The sequence below is a fragment of the Hermetia illucens genome, chromosome 4 (assembly GCF_905115235.1).
Source record: "Hermetia illucens chromosome 4, iHerIll2.2.curated.20191125, whole genome shotgun sequence".
Lineage (NCBI taxonomy): Eukaryota > Metazoa > Arthropoda > Insecta > Diptera > Stratiomyidae > Hermetia > Hermetia illucens.
This window is the reverse complement of record NC_051852.1, coordinates 133,798,057-133,816,959: the sequence shown is the minus strand read 5'-3', so window position 1 is coordinate 133,816,959 and position 18,903 is coordinate 133,798,057. Positions and strand designations below refer to the sequence as shown.

Sequence of the window (18,903 nt, the reverse complement as noted above, 5' to 3'; positions counted from 1 at the left end):
CCGTAGCATTCACGAAGGAAAGCAGCTCTCCGACCCTGCAGCTAGAAATCTCTCTGAGGTCCCCAAAGAATGGTTTACCCAGTGTCCGCAGCCTGATTCTAGCCAGAGCTTGGCAATCACAGAGAAAGTGCATGAGGGCTTCGCTTCCTTCTCCGCAGCTTCGGCAATGCGAGTTGTAGGGAATGCCGAGCCTAGCGGCATGGTCCCCTATGGGCCAGTGCCCCGTGCAGATCGCCGTAATCTTGAATGCATTTGCACGCGTCTGGCACAGGAGCTCTCGTGATCGGGCTATGTTATAAGCGGGCCAAATTCTCCTTGACTTGGCACAGCTTATAAGCCTTCACCATCTCAGGCCCGCAGCTGCTAGGTAGTGTGAGTAGACTCCGCCCCCAACAGCCGCCAGTGGAACACCGACTGTATTCGCCGAGGGACTGCCAAGAGCAGAGCCTTGCCTGGCCAATTCGTCAGCCCGCTCATTCCCCTCTATGTTCTTATGCCCGGGAACCCAGAGGAAAATGACCTTGAGCGTGCCGCCCAGATGGTTGAGCGCGTTTCTGCACTGCTCCACCAGCCGGGAAGATGTCGTAGTTGAGTACAAGGCCTCAGGACTCAGGTACTCATTCGCAGCTGAGTCGACTGGTATCCTACGTGAAATCACGATACAAATTCCACGGCCACCAGTGAGATTTGAAACGCGACCATGAATTCAAAAGTAGAAGCCAATCCAAGTTCTACATTGGTCGAATCCGCAAGATGAAATATGGTGAAGGAGACTACGAGGTCAAATTCCTACGATACCGAAAATGCAATACTTTCGTGGAGCCTCCTGTAGACGATATTGCCTCGGTTAATAACATAGACATAAAAATGCTGTAAGAAAATCCGTCTGTGGCTCAGGGTACTCAAAAACAAAAAGGTTTAATTTCATTCGAGATAGAGACAGATTTCAGTAATTTGATCACATTGCCTCCTACACAGTACACTGTAGGTATGGTCAGCATTTCGCTCGGCCCACACATGATGTGGGATAAAAATTAATTTATTATTTCGTTGTTATTTCAATAGATCATTAGATCATCACACAGCATTAGCAGGCGATGGCCGCGAGTTGTACATATGGTACAACGCTAATCTCTATTTGCACGTTTAATCATTTACATCGGCCCTCGTAAAACTACGATAGACTGGGGGAGGAAGAGGCCATTAAACCGGGAAGATTGGCGAAAAACTATCCTAAAGGCCAAGGACCGATTTGGTCTGCCGTGCCATTGAAAAAGGAAGAAGAGTCGAAAAGACTTTACAGAATACTTAGTCAAACTTTCCATTTTATACAAAGGGTGCATTATTGAACACGAACAAATGAATCAAAGTTCTCGTTTTTCAAGTTGTTTATACTGTAATGTACTATAATGTCGGAATGTAAGTGGAATGAATGCCTTAACTTTAAGCGAAACTCAAATGGGTTATCATGAAGCTATTATCTGCCAAAAAACTCTGAATTGCATCAAGCCACTACATCTATCATAAACGTACACATGTATATACCTGTTTATCAACGGTTATCATTTCACTTGAAGTGATCGTCAAGTTTTATTCAAATTCATCATCACCAAAGTCTTCTTCATCCTCGAATGTATCTGCATGGGTAGAATGGAAAATTATGAGCAAGTAAACAGTGTTATTCATATTGACAAGCGTGAAATAATTTCGTACGCGTGATATGAGATAGATTTCAAAGATTAGAAGCAGTAGTGTCTGTTACACTTTACATGACTTTATTCCAGCCATTATGCGTTGATCGAAGCGACTAATTTATTTGAAATTTCATATTGAAATATTGTCATTATTCTGATAACATTGTCCAGTCAATAAATGCCGGATATGAGGCTATTCCTGTAATTTTTAAATGCAGTGCTTAACCCTGAACTTATTTAAAGTAATATTTTTAAGTGACAGATTCAACTTCCATTAGGCTTTCTGTGTTTAGGATTTAATTTTTGAGATAACGATACGACTTCACTTTTCATAAATCGTTATTGAGTTTTGGATATAAGAAGGATTTATAATACTGAAAAGGAATAACAAATATGTATGCATATAGTAAATTTCATTAACAGGAATTGCTAAGTTGCGGTCTGGATAATCAATTACTCTATGTGCTAGCTTACACTGTCTTTAATGGAAATGAACCAGATGCTATGAGTGCTTTTCTGCTTCTGTTTGAATATGGCAACAAAATTACTCTATTTTCATTTAAGTACACAGCTTCAAAGAAGTCAAATAAACTAGGTTCTAAAATATGCCTAACATTATATTACTTGTTTTTATTATCTAATTGCTTGTGTTTTAAAGTTTATATATGAGGATCTTAATATTTCATTCTAGCAATACGATTGGTCACTAGTAAATAACTTGTTGCTACTCAATTGCAGAAAACCGGAATCTTGTGATATCTGTAATGTTGGTGGATTCGGTGCTCTTTGCTTTCGTATTTCACTCGCTATAAAAACAGTTGTTTTATATTTCGTTAATATTATTTAGAGCGTATTGCGTAACTACGATTGTAAAATGAATTTTGAAGAAGAAAGAATGAGGTTTCGAAATTGTTTTAAGCGCTAATGAATTTCAAATAGATTTTTTTTAAAAAAATAAAAGGCATTTAAAAGTTTTAAGATGCTACCAATGGTCAAGAGATGGACATGCTTTCAAATCAAATTACTTGTAGTTCCATTACATTAGGCGAGATTTATGCATGACGTATAACAAGAGCAGATAAGCGCTAGGAGCAAACTATTTTAATTACACTAATTAGCTCTGCAACACTTGATCAGAAAAATAAGATAATCTACTAAAAATAAGAAGACAATCTGATTATAATAGAAGAGTAACACTACTAAAGTCACATCGCTTTTTTTCGGAGAAGGGTCTTTATCAATTCATTGTAGAAACTTCACTGCTGCATTGATGATCCAAGGTAACAGGTGGATTGATTGAAGAATTAATGATTTTATAAAATTTCCGCCTTGATTGAAAATCCAGATGCAGGAAGAATATCCTTTTTCGTGTTGCTTTGTGCTCCAGCTGAATTCATGAATCACAGATGATTAGAAATCAACATTTCAATTGGGTGAAACTGAAGTATAAGTGACTGGAATATTATATCTATGATTTCAATCACTCGACTGCAGGATTTTACTTCAAGTATACATTTTCGATGAGACTCCGTGTTCAAAAATGATTTCATTCCATATTTACTAAAATTTTTATGATTGGGGAAGGTAAATAGGTTTGGAAAAATCACATACCAGACATCATATAAGATATTTTCTTTAGATAAATCTTAACAGCAGTTTGACAGAGGTTCATTTGTTATGCTTCCCTTGTAATGTCGACACTACACAGCAATAATATGATTTTATGTACTAGTTTCATGTGATCTATGAAGATTGTAAGATGAATGAATGTGTGTAATTGTTCTTTAAGTGGCATTGGTGAATTATAAGGCGTTTTTCAAGTGTTTTCTTATTCGCTTGAACATTAATCAACTCAATTAAAAGTAATAATGGGACCAGCACGATGTATCTGTTTATTCAGGATGTATGCGCAGAAATGAAATAAGAAGACAAATCTTCAAAACAAATCCGATGTTCTGAAGATCCAGATTAATACCAAATATTGAGTCGTGAGCTTGGCACAAACACAAACACAGAAAATAGACGAAACAAAACAAAATATGAAAACTCGATTCCCATGCAATGAAATTAAGATGAATCTCCTTTCTTTTATATGCATTTAATCATTTTTTTATTTTAATAAGCATGCTATTAACAGTAGTAAAATATGTATTAATAAAAATACAAAATGGTACAAAATAAATCAAAATTCTTTTTACTTTAGGTATTATAAATAAAGAGAAAACAAATTGAAACGAAACCAAATCATTGGTTTCATTCTATTTTCTTCTAATCATTCCTAACATATTGTAAATATATTGTATAATGTTATATTTATGTTCACATACCGTTAGATGTTCTAATATTTCGACTAGGATAACTTTTATGGATATTTAAGAATGGTGGTGGTGTTGGAAATTCTGTAACATTATGGAAACGTCCAGCAAATCGAGCTTCTAAATCCAAAGCTAATCGTTGCACAGATCCTTGACTGGTAGCAGGCGGAGGTGGTGCGGGGGCTGATGTTATTATCGACGACGTCGTGCTAGTTCGTATAGATGAATGTCGTTGTGGTGGCACTGGTGGAGCTGAAGTTGTAGCTGATGATGGTGTCTGTGGAACAGAAGAATATACACATGTTAGATATGAAAGTAAGCCAAGTTTCTGATAATAGGCTAAAATATAAGTCAGTGGATAAATTTCAGATTCTGTTTTGGTTCAAGTAGTGGTAGAATTTGGTGTTCATGTATTAGCACTTGCTCAAACGTGTCATTCTTTTCAACGGTATATAGTGAACCCTCGTTACAACAACTCCGGATACAACGAGCACTTCATAATCATCATCATCAACGGCGCAACAGACCTAACCCTGCCTTAATAAGGAACTCCAGATATCCCGGTTTTGCGCCGAGGTCCACCAATTCCATATCCCTAAAAGCTGTCTGGCGTCCTGACTTACGCCATCGTTCCATGTCAGGCAGGGTTTGCCTCGTTTTCTTTTTCTACCATAGATATTGCCCTTATAGACTTTCCGGGTGGGATCATCTTCATCCATACGGATTAAGTGACCCGCCCACCGGAACCTATTGAGCCGGATTTTATCCACAACCTGACGGTCATGGTATCGCACATAGAGTTCATCGTTTTGTAGGCTACGGAATCGTCCATCCTCATGTAGGGGGCCAAAGATTCTTCGGAGGATTCTTCTTTCGAACGTGGCCAAGAGTTCGCAATTTTTCTTCCTAAGAACCCAAAATTCCGAGGAATACGTGATGACTGGCAAGATCATTGTCTTATACAGTAAGAGTTTTGACCCTATGGTGAGACGTTTCGACCGGAACAGTTTTTGTAAGCTGAAATAGGCTCTGTTGGCTGCCAACAACCGTGCGCAAATTTCATCGTCGTAGCTGTTATCGGTTGTGATTTTCGACCCTAGATAGGAGAAATTATCAACGGTCTCAAAGTTGTAGTCTCCTATCTTTATTCTCCCCGTTTGACCAGTGCGGTTTGATGTTGTTGGTTGGTTGGTTTTCGGTGCTGACGTTGCCACCATATATTTTGTCTTGCCTTCATTGATGTGCAGCCCAAGATCTCGCGCTAATCACCGCCTGCTTGATCTGGATGAAGGCGGTTTGTACTTCTCGGGAGGTTCTTCCTATGATGTCGATATCGTCAGCATAGGCCAGGAGTTGGGTGGACTTGAAGAGGATCGTACCTCTTGTATTTACCTCAGCATCACGGATCACTTTCTCGAGGGCCAGGTTAAAGAGGACTCATGATAGAGCATCCCCTTTTCGTAGACCGTTGTTGAATGGTCTTGAGAGCGATCCTACCGCTTTTATTTGACCCCGCACATTGGTCATGGTCAGCCTAGTCAGTCTTATCAATTTCGTCGGGATACTGAATTCTCCCATGGCCGTGTACAGTTTTACCCTGGCTATGCTATTATAGGCGACGTTAAAGTCGATGAATAGATGGTGCAACTGTTGTCCATATTCCAACAGTTTTTCTATCGCTTACCGCATAGAGAAAATCTGTTTGTTTGTTGATTTACCTAGAGTGAAGCCTCTTTGGTATGGGTCAATGATGTCCTGGGCGTATGGGGCTATCCGGGTTAGCAAGATAGCGGAAAATATCTTATATATGGTGCTCAGCAACATGATAGCTCTATAATTGCTGCACTGTGTGATATCTCCCTTTTTATATATGATACAGATTATGCCTCTTTGCCAGTCGTCAGGCATTGACTCGCTCTCCCACACTTTGAGCACAAGTTGATGAACCACTTGGTGTAATTGGTCGCCTCCGTATTTAAATAATTCGGTTGTAATTCCATTGGTTCCTGGTGACTTATGATTTGAACGGACTGTTTTTTCTATACTTGGTGGTGGCAGCATTTGTCCGTCGTCTTCAGTTGGCGGGACCTCCAACTCGCCGATGTTCTGGTTGTTCAGCAGTTCATCAAAGTACTCAACTCAGTAGTTCATCAAAGTACTCATCACTCCAAAATGCCCATTCTGTTGGAAATTCGATTTCCCTCTCTGTCTCTTCAGGATGAGCATCGACGTGTGAAAGGTTTCATCTTGCTGACTTATTGGTAAAACTCCGCGCCTGGTGTGGTTGCTGCCTGTACTTTTCGAGTTCACAGACCTGTTGGTTCTCCCAGGCTTCCTATTTCCGTCTGTGAAGTCGCTTCTCCGCTCGCCGGAGTTCGTGATAAGTCTTTGCGCGTGCCCGCGTTCTTTGAAAATGTAACATTACCCGGTATGCAGCATTCTTCCTTTCTGTTGCTAGCTTACATTCATCGTCAAACCAGCCGACCCGACTCTTTTTGCGGCTGGGGCCAAGTATGTTTATGGCCGTATTTATGATAACGTTCTTCAGGTGATTGTGAAGAAGATCATTTGTTGATGCTTCATCTCCAGGATCTCTGTTGACTGCGGTTATTGCGACATCCATTTCCCTCTTATAGGTGTTGCGGAGGGCTCTGTTGTGGGTGGCTTCAGCGTTAACTCTCACCTGATTGTCAGAGGGGATTCTGGGTGGCGTTGTTACTCGAGCTCGGAGCACCATGGCAACGAGATAGCGATCCGAGTCTATATTGGCCCACTTATATATTCTAACATTCATCAAGGCTGAAAGCGGACGGCGTTCGATTAGCACGTGGTCAATTTGGTTGAAAATGGTCCCGTCTGGAGAGGCCCACGTTTGTTTATGGACCGCTGTTTGCGCAAACTAGGTACTTCCAACAACCATTTCGTGTGGCACTGCTAATTGAATAACCCCTTCCCTTACTTAGGTACCTAAAGTACTTAGGAAGAGAGTAAGTAGCTCTTGAAATACGTATCTACAAATTATAAAAATATATTGTAGTAGGAGAAGCTACATAGTCTTATTTTATTTCTGTTATATCATCCCTGATTTGCGTGAAACTACATTTTTTCCTACTTTGTAAGTAATCAAAAGATATTTTTGGAATAGAATGTGTACCCAGTACTACTAAACTCAAAATCAATCCCTGATAATGCGTACAACATAAAAGTGAGACAGTTGAATCGTAGTCGTCTTATGTAATCCACAGAACAGAGAATCACTGCCAACAAGTGAATAAGTCAATTTTCCACATTTAAAAACCACTTTTCCCTATTATGGGTTCTGACCTCGTAATAATTGATTCTCTTCTTCTTCTTTGCTTATTGTTCCGTTTAGAAGCAGGGTCTTTATTGATTTCGCCATTCCGGCTCGGATCGGATGGGATCGGCGAACTATGAAAACGCTATCAAACCATCGTTGTCTCGACTGGCGTTTTGGTCGGTTTCCGTCAATTCCGACTTGACAAGTTTGTTTTTGCGTCAATTTCATGTTCATACCATCAAAGACGCTTCTTTCACATTTTTTCCACAATCATCATGATGGGTTACGTCACCGGTTCAACATCTTCGTCTCCATTACCACGAGGCGCCGTTTATTCTCTTTTATAGTCGGTCAACACTCAGAACTACAGAGGGTAACAGATCGGATGGCACTACGGTAAATTCTGGATTTGAGACGTTAATTGATATGTCGATCACGAAGTATGCTACGTCATCTAAGTTGCGCTGTTGGAGTGAAGCAATTTCATAACACAGCGTTGACTAATAGCAATTGATCCTAGATATGTAAATCGCAGAGTTCTGGACATCACTCGTCAAAAGTTTTGTTCTATTCAGATTCAGTCTTAGACCGTGTTTTATGGGCGGACCATTCCTTTTTGAATAAGTTGCAAAAAATCTGCTTTGCTAAGCTCGTAACAACTGATATAGGGGTTGTTTTCAAACTTTTATTCACAATAGGGGTCCGTTTTTTACATGCCATATTTATATGAATTTATACAACTTTTTGTCAGCGACAAGGCATCTTTTCACCTTTGAAGAATATCTGATCCTTACAACAAGAAAGAAAATTTTCCATTGAAAGCGATACCATATAAGATTTCGATTTTAAAAGCGCACCATCAACCACGGCTTCTGGCGATATGTTTACGCTCTACCGAAACTGTCACAATTTAATATTTTCGTTAAGAGTTGTATGCATTTCCAAATCTTGCATTAAATAGCGAAAACGCAACCATTATTAATACTCTGTTCATTAATACAAATACGAAGAGGGCGATTACTGGTCAGATTCAGAATCTTGGTTATGTTGGAACCTACTTTTGGTTCGACTTTGCTTGGCACCTTCTCCAAATCTAGAGCCAATTGACCAAGGTCCATACTCAGTGAGAAAGTAAGCATGAGGATATGGAATGGTCCATTGAACTCCAGCATAAGGAGCATTAGTGACGTCATTGATAACGCGAAGAAAAAACTATTTTAACAATCCTGGAGGACTCCGATTTAAATTTCATTTATCTCAGTATTACAGGACCACTGAAAGTGTTACGATCCTTAAAAGTTCTTATGTGATGCTTTATACGATCGCGAAAATATTGTTAGTCACGCCGCTTCTGATCTTTTGTCACAGCGCATGATACGATGACTTAAGGTGCTTTGACACAGCACTTTGATCAACAGAGTTTTGAACTGCTTAAGTTCATCGATCTACCTTTAAGTCTGCATAATTAGCCAGGTCTTGTAATGTCCTTTAGGGATGTGACCCATTACTTTATTCGCACCAGAGATAAAGGCACATTTTTTGGTGTTCCGGTACTTATACGTGTGTACACAATACCTAAAGTGGCTCGTTATAACTAAAATCAACAAGTGGAATTCGTTGATGTTTTGTCACACGAAAAAAGTTTAGCCAATATAGGAAGCATTGATTGTGGACTTACTTCCAAGAAGTTTTAAGAAAATTAAGCAACTGGGGAGCCACAGCTATTAGACGGCAGTCTGTGATACTCACGGGCTTTTGCAAACTTGAGGAATTCTCCCAAAGGCAGAGAACTGCGTTTTAGAGATATCTTCGATTGAGGCCTGAGAATATATTATAAGAATACATTTCCTTACAGTGGCTGCATGTAGCCGAGACAAATTTTTAGGCCTAATTCAAGGGTGTTCAAATCACTTTTCTTAAGGGACAATAAAAACGTCACTCTAGCGTATCCTTCACATAAATTTTCGAATCCCAGCATGAGTCTAGATATATTTGGCTGCCTGAACCCTTACGACGGTTTCACTTTTCAGAAATAATTTAACAGTGGATAGCTTCACGCTAAAAGCTGGCTCTGATTTTATCGATGTAGGAAAAGATTCTTAGCGAACTATATTGCCGATCTACTCATTATCAATAATTTTAGCATCCACATCACACCAAGTAGTTTGATATGGTGTTACTGCAATTATGAGGAAGGCAAGAATACCACTTTGTGAAAAATAGCAGACTCTCGGAGGATATTAACGATAAACTATTGTGAATTGTATGGCTCCAATTCGAAATAAACAACGTTAGGGAGGTACCTAGTATGAATTGTAGCCATTAAATGTATGACTTGTTTTGTGCAATTAAAAATATTTACCATAAACTTTATATCGATGAGGTACGTTAAGATTTTACAAACATTGGAAAAAAAAGCATCGCCCTGTTAGCAAAAAATCGACAGCTGGAACTTCTGGATACCCGAGAAAAACTTAAAATGGAAATTATTTGAATAAATTAGCTGCGATTTTGTGCACTGCTGATTTGAACATTCTCTCCAATAAAAATTTTAGGCTAGAACATCATTAATTCATTGATGAGAAGAGCCAGCTCGAGGAGAAATTGAGAACGGCCAGGTTCAACTCTCAGAAAATATGACTTATGAAAATTATTAAAGTTATTTGAAGTTGAAAGCGAAATGTCCTCAACTAAATTAGTCTACCTATTGGTCTTATCTTTCAGAGCTCACACAGTGTGAAAGTTTTAACTATTTATATTGCCAAAAATGCTGTAGGGATTAGATTAAATATTGGTGCATATTCTGAAAGCCTGGAAAATATATTTTCCCATATTGAAACTGTTTTTTTTGCTTGGTCAAGCAGCGCCAATAGCTTAATTGCTATTATTATTTCTTCTTCCTGAAGGTTCAGAAAACACAAAATTCGTCTTTTTAATTAGTAATTTCACTTCATAGTGCGAAGTTGAAACATTCCTCGAACAATAACTTTAAATATTGGTCTAGAGATTATAGTTTAAGACCAGCAGAGAAACTAAATGAAATCAAATAAAAAATTTAAAATCTTATCAGTGGATAAACTATTAGCAAATACTTACATTGCTTAATTGCCTCTGAGGCGGAGGTGGCGCAGGACTTGTCCTATGGGGCGGTAACGGTGGGGGTACCACCGCACTACCATTCACAGCCACATTTTTCTCTCTACTATTAACCGGCGAACTCAATTTCACAGTTCCTCCTTTATTATTGTTATTGATTGAATTCGTAAACAAATTTGACACATTGCTTGTCGAGCCACCATGATTTAATTGATTTTTCAATTGCTCTTTTAAAGATGATACGTTGCTTGTAGATCCAAACGTATTATTCCCAGTCGTTGGTGCTGTACTCAGTGGAATATTTGTTAGATTCGTGTTAGATACACTACGTGCTGGTGTCGGAGGCGGTGGTGGTTTAATCGACGGGGGTTTTGGTGGTGCAACTGTCGGTCGACCTGAAATTATATATTTCTAGATTAGTAAAAAGTCAAAGATAAGATTATGAAATGGAGGATAATAGCAATATGGCGATCAAATGATATTGTGGTTTCGCGGCTCGTTGTTCACGAATTTGAGACAATTTTTGCAATTGTGAACTGTACGTTTTAGCTAATCATACGAGCTTCAATTACTGTTTATATAAGAAAACACTCACCGACTGGAGCACTTGGAGGTTGCCTCACATTAAGATTTATCGCCTCTTGGGATTGGAATTGCTGCGGAGGGCCGCGAAGTGTTCCAAAATGTGTTGCAGGGAAATTAGATACCCCGGCGGGTGCAATCGGCGGCGACCTGTTACAACAAATATATTCGATATCATGATGCACTCAAGACGAAGTTTCAAGTTTCATTGCACATATTATGACAAATCTATGAAGTTTAAATCAATAATTCTAACCTTGGCGATTTCATGCTATGATGTCTCGCTACCGTAGGTTTTCCGTTTGCAACTAATTGTTGCAGTCCTGGAGGTTTTGGGGCACAATTTGGCTTGCCATGATTCACAACAGGTTTAGTTGTAGGAGGAACAGGACTGGGACTACTAGACGAACTACTATTATTTGAACCAAATAACGACGATTTATTTGGGGCTACATTTAAGGGTGTTTGCACTGATGATGTACTATTATTATTTACATTGGAATTTCCTATCGATAAGCTAAAATTAAAACGGTAACAAATTGAAATGATGGTAGCAAATCAATTTAATTGAGAAAATCATCTATAAAAAGCACTTGTTATGTAATCTTATCAAGAAAATGTTATAGAGTGCCACAGAAAATAATTGAAATTACGAACTTACCTAAGGGTAGCATTTTTCTTGTTCAATCTATTGCTACTTCCCTCCGACTGTTTAGTCGGTGATGCCGGTTTAACTGGTGCCGTTTTTGCGGTCGTTGTTGAATTCGTTTTTTCCAACACCGGATCGGAAGTACTCTGTTGGTTGGGTGAAATGAAACAGGAAAGATTAATTGACACTGCACTGTATATAAAATCGTCTACTATTGATGTGTTGCCCAACTTGTGATTGACGAGATAAATTGCGTTTGGCGTGAGAGTGAATATTTTTCTTTCTTTCAAGAGAATTGTGGCGATAGAGTTTGCTAATTACATTGAATATGTTCAGAATATATTGTTAATCAATCCGCGAAGTACTAAATTGCGTAAGGAGTAGAAAATTTAGCAACATTTTCTATTTTTTGGGTAAATGGAAGATCGTCATCCGCTTTTCAGCGATTAAGAACCCAAATTATATTTCTTTTCGATAATTGTCTCATTTCAGCTCTTATAAAATGTACAGAACGCAGCCGAAAATTTCTCTTGATCAAAAGTTGGACAGTACTGACATAGAATTTTATATTTTTATTATTATGTCCCCATGAACTTACAGATGTGATATTTTTTTGTGTAGGCGGTTGTGGCGGTGGACCTCGATTCGTTCGAAGATTCGCCTCAGTCGCATTAACTTGTGGTTGTTGCTGCTGTTTCTGTTTTTTCAGCGTTAAATGTTTTGTTAGCTCGGCATTGAAATCCATTGGCCCATTATTTTGAGAAGATTGTGCATTACTCTTTGTAGTCGCGGTTGATGATAACTGTGATTGTGCTGGGGGTGATGGTCTTGATGGCGCTGTAGAACCTTTGAATGAATATTAAATTGATTTCAAAACCATTAAGTTATGTGAAAAAAGTTGATTATTGTGATTAAGTGAATTTTCTTAAATAATGCTCAATATTACTGGTAAAAATTTCGAAATGGGCAAATTGCTTGCGATTAATTGGAAACAATTACTCACCTCGTCCGTTGACAGGTTTCAGTTTTGGCATTGACGACATCCCTTCAAATAAACCAGCCAATGGGGGACCTCCATTCACTGGTTTTGATGGTGCTCTTGATCCTGATGCATTTGAATTGCTTTCACCTGTAACCTTTATATCATTTGCAAAAACATGGAATTAATGGAAGTACTGCATTTTTTACATTTCCATAGTCATTAGAAAGACATGAGTATTTACCTTTCCGGAAATTAATGGTGCGCTTTTATCTACGGTAACAGTCTTTTTAAGTTTCGTGCCCTTTTGAATAGAGCTCAAGAGGGCTGCTCGCGGGTCTCCTCCTGCTGAACCTCCACCCAATTTAAGGCCACCCATCGCTGGTGGTGGTGGTGGCCCCGGTGGTGGAGGGGGACCTGGCGGAGGTGGCGGTGGGCCAACCATCTGTAAAAAAAATTAAACAACATTCAGATACATTTATTTTGTATATTATAGCTTCATAAATACAGAGGGGAGGTGTATGATCAAACTGTTTCCTCGGAATTTCATGAAACAGGAGATATAATTTCGGACATTTGAAGTAAGACAGACAGTTTTCGAATCCCCCTCGGTCATGGATGTTTGCGTTCGTCTTTGTGCTGTCGCGATACTGTAAGCTTATCACTTGCATTAAATGTGACGATGATGACGAAACTAAAGTACAACTTCATTGAAAATCAAACAGGAAAAAAAAATGATACACAAAAGACTGCCGATGGGCAATACTTCACAAAGGACTGAACAGAAGACATTCAAAATCGCCATCGTTAACATATCTTTGTCAGATTCCACCAAATTGTTTCACTAAAGAACATTTCTACGCCTTGAGCTGAAATCCATATTTATTTTGCTGGTTTGAGCAGTCGAACCTCCGGATTTGGAGTACCGATGTTTTCTTTAGGGAAAGTCCTTGTTAAACTTAGCAATATCAACAGATACTGTTGGTCAGCGAATTTGAACAGAGCGTTCAAGAAACAATTTTTGGTAGTGAAATAGCTTCGGGGTATATGTTAGGAAGTGATCTCCTCTAGGTGGGCTGCTACCAAAGCATTATTCTTACTGCATTTCGGCTATGAATTTCACGGAATAAACTAATATAACTGCAAAAATTAGGAGGGCTATTTTGGACTGTCTGTTGACACAAGGCATCTATGGTCTGGGAGGAACTTAAGCACTGCGCGATTTGATGAAACCCAAGTGAAGAGAGGCAATTTATTTGCCAACCATTTATAATTTAATGTCATTAGTCATGGAATCGCGCATTTTGAAAGGGATAGCATTTCTTTCAAAAGGATACGAAAACAGGCGAGATACTCTGAGTTTAAGTTATTTTAGGGCAAATAATTACGCGGGACCTTCGACATAGACTTGCTGACTAAAAATTCGGTCACAGTCATAGAATATTGTGTGCTTACAAGAAAGAAATGCAAAGTTGTACGGAAGAGAGACAAGGATAGGATAAGCCCCGAAATATAATACATGCGAAGTAAAAAGGAAATAAACTTTTAGCTACCAAGGATTCATCCGCTTTGATTCACGACAATCGCAGTTGAAGTAGATCAAAATCGCAGAGGAAATATGCGGATTCGAATTTTGAGTTTATCAATCGAAAAGTGAATGTATTTCCGTTATATAGGTTAACCTATTTCTTGCAATGATTCATGGCTTGGGTAGGCTGCTTGAAATGTTACGGGAGGATTGGCTTAGGAATTTTCATATATTTGAGTATATAGCCAGTATTTTTTATTATTATTTACTTTTATTAAAATTCGTTACCACCATTCAATTTTCAAAATTTTCGAACGACAATGCAAATCACTCTTCGTATGTGACTTGGGAAATTGCACTCGAGATGTATGAGCGTGACGGAGATTGCCGTTCGTACGATTTCGATCTAATCTGTACAAGAGTTGAAAGTAAAAGCGTCTAGTAAAAGGCCCGGCTTAAACCAAAAGAAAAAAAGGATTATTCTGTGCATAAAAAGTGTTTTGCTACAAGTCTCCATTATTGGTTTTCGCAAAGATTTGTCCGGAATTTGAGAAGAAAATTTGGGGCTTAGATTGGCGTGACCCTCATGCCACAGTCACGGCATGGAATTTGGAACCTGGCTACCATCGTATTCAATACTACAAGCTGGTGGTAAATGGATCTAGATTTAGCTGCAGTCTTTTTTTGGAGCTGCTTTGAACGACAAATAATGATAGTAGAAGAAAACAGATAGGATATCATTCTGCCACCTGATTGTTTGGAAGATATGGAGTGTAAGGAAAAGGGGGGGGGGGGGGGGGGGTTTGTGGAAGTGATGGAGCATTTTGAGTCCAGCGAATGTGAGAGGATGCTGATGCTCGAAAATCAGCCGGTAATTTTATTGTGAGCTCTTGAAAGATCATCTGAACGACAAATGGGCTGACAAAGGACTCGTGGGGTAGACAATACTATCTGAAAATGATAGGAACAAAAATTCCTATGCCAGGAAAAGATGTAGTATTTAAAGTGAACTTGAAATACGTCAGTCATGTAATTGCATCTCATATCAAGTCATCTGTATCTAGGTGGAAAATGAGTCAGGAGACACAAACACTGCTTGCAAAACGCCCAGTGCGCTGTCCGGTTGGACGGCAATATCGGCTAATATCTGGCGATTTGGATTTGAGGCTAAGAGGAGGAGAATGACTTATTGAAGAAGATCAAAGAACCCGAATCACGAAGACCTAATGGCAAGGCCATTCAATGAAGTAATTCTTAAAGGGGTGCCCCCTGGCCCAGGGTTGCAGTCACGGAGATGGTTTTAGTAGGGTCGAATACAACACACGCGCGAATTCAACACCTCCGTCTCCAAAAAAGAGACACAAACATAAGAGGACTCCGTATACTAGATCCATAAAGCTTAAGAAATTTGCGGACAATATGCAAATGAATCAATACCCACACCAAGTATTTGGAGCGCCTCTAATATGAAGATTTCAAACCAGTTTGTCATAACAAGCAAATGTTTAGTTGCTTTCCAGCGGCTATGCTGAACATATGTTCAGTTATTTGCCGGCGCTTCTGCAAAGATGGGTATATTTATCTTTTTCAAGGCCAACATTGTGCAAATGATGGTATAACTCTTCCGCAGATCCCAAAAAAATTAGATATGATTGTGCTTCTTTGACATATTTAAGCAGTCCAATTAGATCCACCTTCACAGCGAATTACAACCTACATAGCATCTGATTTGGATTGAAAATTGTACAAAAATGCGGAACTATGTTATGAAGCATTTAATCGAACAGTTTTGATGTAACAGTATCCATCTAAATTCTTTAGTGTTCTATCGATCTTTAAAATAAAATCCCAAAGTCACCCGGAAAGAAACAATCCACGTTTGGGGTGATCAATATAATTCCTAAATATAGTATATGCAATGCCACGGGCCACAACAAGACAGAAACTTGTCTCTTCTTTATTCGTTAAATTGCTTTGTGCTCTGGAAATATTTTCAACATATGCTGCTTTTTGTGTGATATTCGAGACGTTCTATGTTCATAAACAAAGGCGTCAGTATGGGGAAGGAGTAAATTGAGAAGTTCTGAATCAGTCTCCCTTCAAAGAAAGATGTGATGCGGTTTGTTTTTGTGTATTACTAATATCGAATTTTAACTTCCTTTCAGGCAAAGCAAAATTAACTCTAGAAATAATTCAAGCAACCGGATATTAATATCACATTTCTATTATTGAAACTGCATTTAATTAGGCCTTTTGATCAATCCATAAGATTCTAATGATCTTTTCTTGTGTACTTGCTTATATTATGTAGTCATGGGCTTGAAAATGTCATGGATTGATCGTTAAAAATCAAAATTCAAAGCAATCTAACTTCCTAATTGGGGAGCTTACATAATGCTCACATAGTCACAAAGGCAGGTATTAAAAGTAGAAAGCCGGTTGACGAAAGATGACGATTTAATTTCTGCATGTAGGAAGCAAAACACGTACGCAGACAATTTCGATAGAGTCAAATTTGTAGACAAGGCGGCATTTGAAATTGAATTCAAATAGAGAGAATTGACCAGTGAAATTGTTTTGTGTGAATAATAAAAATTAAATAATTTTATGGTATTCGATTCTAAAAGGTATGATTCAAATAGGCGGAACAGGATGAAGACTTATCGAAAGGATGAGAGTAGTGAGAAAACGGAAATAATTGATGATATTGCAGCCATACAAACAACGAGCAATTACCGCATTGGAATAACCTTCTTGGAAATTCAGATGATTGTCTGAGTGTAATTACGCGATATTTCTAGCGATTAATTATTTGAAATAATATAAACTTATTTTTCCTATTCGCTAGTGTTGATTTATATTTTGCAAATACCGATATTTTGAGAACTATCTGTCCCTTTCATCAGTGCTAACAAGTCTGCTCATCATCTAAATCTAAATTAGTATAAATATAGCTAATAAACCCACTGATGAGCAGACTTGTTTGCACTGATGAAGGGAACAAGTGGTTCCCGAAATATCGGTATTTGCAAGAATAAAATACCCACACCAACGGAAAAGAAACAACAAGTTTTTATTACTTTAATTGGTTTTTACTAGTCTGCTCAAACTCAAAACAAGTCGGGAAATCGGAAGCTTCAGGTATAAAAGGTTTTGTGTTTCCCTATGCATAATGCAATTCTCCATTTGCTGATAGCATTGATCCGAGATCGCTCAGTTCTGGGCAGGTTGCCAGAGCTGAGCGATTTAAATATCTCGAGGGGCAGGTTACTGCCATTGCCAGGACTCAGCGATTTAAATATCTCGAGTCTCGAGTCAATGCTATCAGCCAATGGGGAACTCCGTAATGAAATTGCTTCACGCATTAACGCAACCTGTGGCATTCCAAAACTGGTGTTCTTTGGTATTGACGTATCACCGCACGTCTCAAATCTAAAATTTACTGCAATGCAGTCCGTTTGCCGTTCTCTATAGTTCTGAGTGTTGGCCGACTATAAAGACAATGAACGGCGTCTTGTGATAATGGGAGTGTTGGCCGACTATAAAGACAATGAACGGCGTCTTGTGATAATGGATACGAAGATGTTGCATTGCACTGGTGGCGTGACACGTTCTGATCACGTCCGAAATGAGAATATCCGCGATCGATATGGGGTTGCAGCGATCGTGAAAAAACTGCGAGTGAGGCGTTTTCGATGGTGTGGTCACGTAATTGACGTTAACGAAAATGCACTTACCAATATTGGCCTGAACATCGAAGTCAAGTCCGTTAAAGAAATCATCAATTTCCGCCCCTTCTACTCTCCGCCTTCCTAACAAATCTCAAAACTAAGACCGGCTTCAGAAAGTGCTAATTGAGACCTTTCATTTGATATCCCCCATGACTATATTTGGTGAAAAAAAATGTTACACCCCCCTTTTACATGTATGGGGACCCCCCTAAATCTCAATATAGAAGGATATCACTCACTGCATGTCTGGGCGTTCACAGTTCCCACCTTCTCACCAAATTTTGTGTCAATTGGTATAGCCATTCTGAGAAAAGTGTGTGCGACAGACAAACAGGCAGATAATGAATCGATTTTAATAAGGTTTTGTTTTGCAAACAAAACTTTAAAAAGGCTGGGGAGAATTAAATTCTTCTTGAATGGAACTTTAATATTTCACTTGAATCTCAATTATTCTCGTGAATTATGACGTCAGTATCTTTTTTGTATGGCTTAGGATGCTGTTAATTCGCACGAAATTGATGAGTTTGAACTGCTATAACTTTGACACTAATAGTTGGATTTTCATGAAACTTGGCATGTATATGCTGTCCTCTATGTCGGTGCAAAATTTAGTACACCAAGGATGAACTTAAGGGGAATTTTTTAGTCGATTTCTAGAAGTTGATAATATACTATTAGTAAATTTATTTGAGCAGATACCGGAATGGGACATCTCTCGAAGATTAGATTTCACATAAGTGTTTTATATAAAACCTTAAAAAGGGCTGCAAATAAGTAGATTCTTCATAAATGCGACTTCAATATTTCACGCAAATGTCAACTATTCCCGTTAATTATCATGTCAGCATCTTATTCGCATAGCTTTGGAAGCAGTTAATTCCTGCGAAATTGCTAAATTTGAACTGCTATAATTTTGGCGTTAATGGCCAGATGTCCATGAAATTTGGCACGTATATACGAAATATTGTCTTCTATGCTGGTACAATGCGAAAGTCCTAGGATGAATTTAAGGGGGTTTTCAGTAAATTTTT

General features: G+C 38.6%; 1 protein-coding gene across 5 annotated transcripts in view; it reads right to left on the bottom strand.

Moving 5' to 3' along the window:
• The window catches only part of LOC119655811 (WAS/WASL-interacting protein family member 2), a 51,391-nt gene that overhangs the window by 5,198 nt on the left and 27,290 nt on the right, over positions 1 to 18,903 (bottom strand). Inside the window, exons 2-10 of one of the 5 annotated variants that reach the window (XM_038061915.1) lie at positions 12,858 to 13,058; positions 12,638 to 12,770; positions 12,233 to 12,480; positions 11,647 to 11,780; positions 11,242 to 11,502; positions 10,999 to 11,135; positions 10,404 to 10,798; positions 4,022 to 4,286; positions 1,546 to 1,637 (exon numbers count right to left, since the gene is read on the bottom strand). In XM_038061915.1, coding sequence (XP_037917843.1) covers positions 1,591 to 1,637; positions 4,022 to 4,286; positions 10,404 to 10,798; positions 10,999 to 11,135; positions 11,242 to 11,502; positions 11,647 to 11,780; positions 12,233 to 12,480; positions 12,638 to 12,770; positions 12,858 to 13,058 — 1,821 coding nt within the window. In that variant the 3' untranslated portion in view covers positions 1,546 to 1,590. Of the gene's footprint in view, positions 1 to 576; positions 2,501 to 2,525; positions 3,082 to 3,104; positions 3,255 to 4,021; positions 4,287 to 10,403; positions 10,799 to 10,998; positions 11,136 to 11,241; positions 11,503 to 11,646; positions 11,781 to 12,232; positions 12,481 to 12,637; positions 12,771 to 12,857; positions 13,059 to 18,903 lie in introns of those variants that run through there. The other 4 variants (XM_038061912.1, XM_038061914.1, XM_038061913.1 and 1 more) reach the window with 4 other exon arrangements.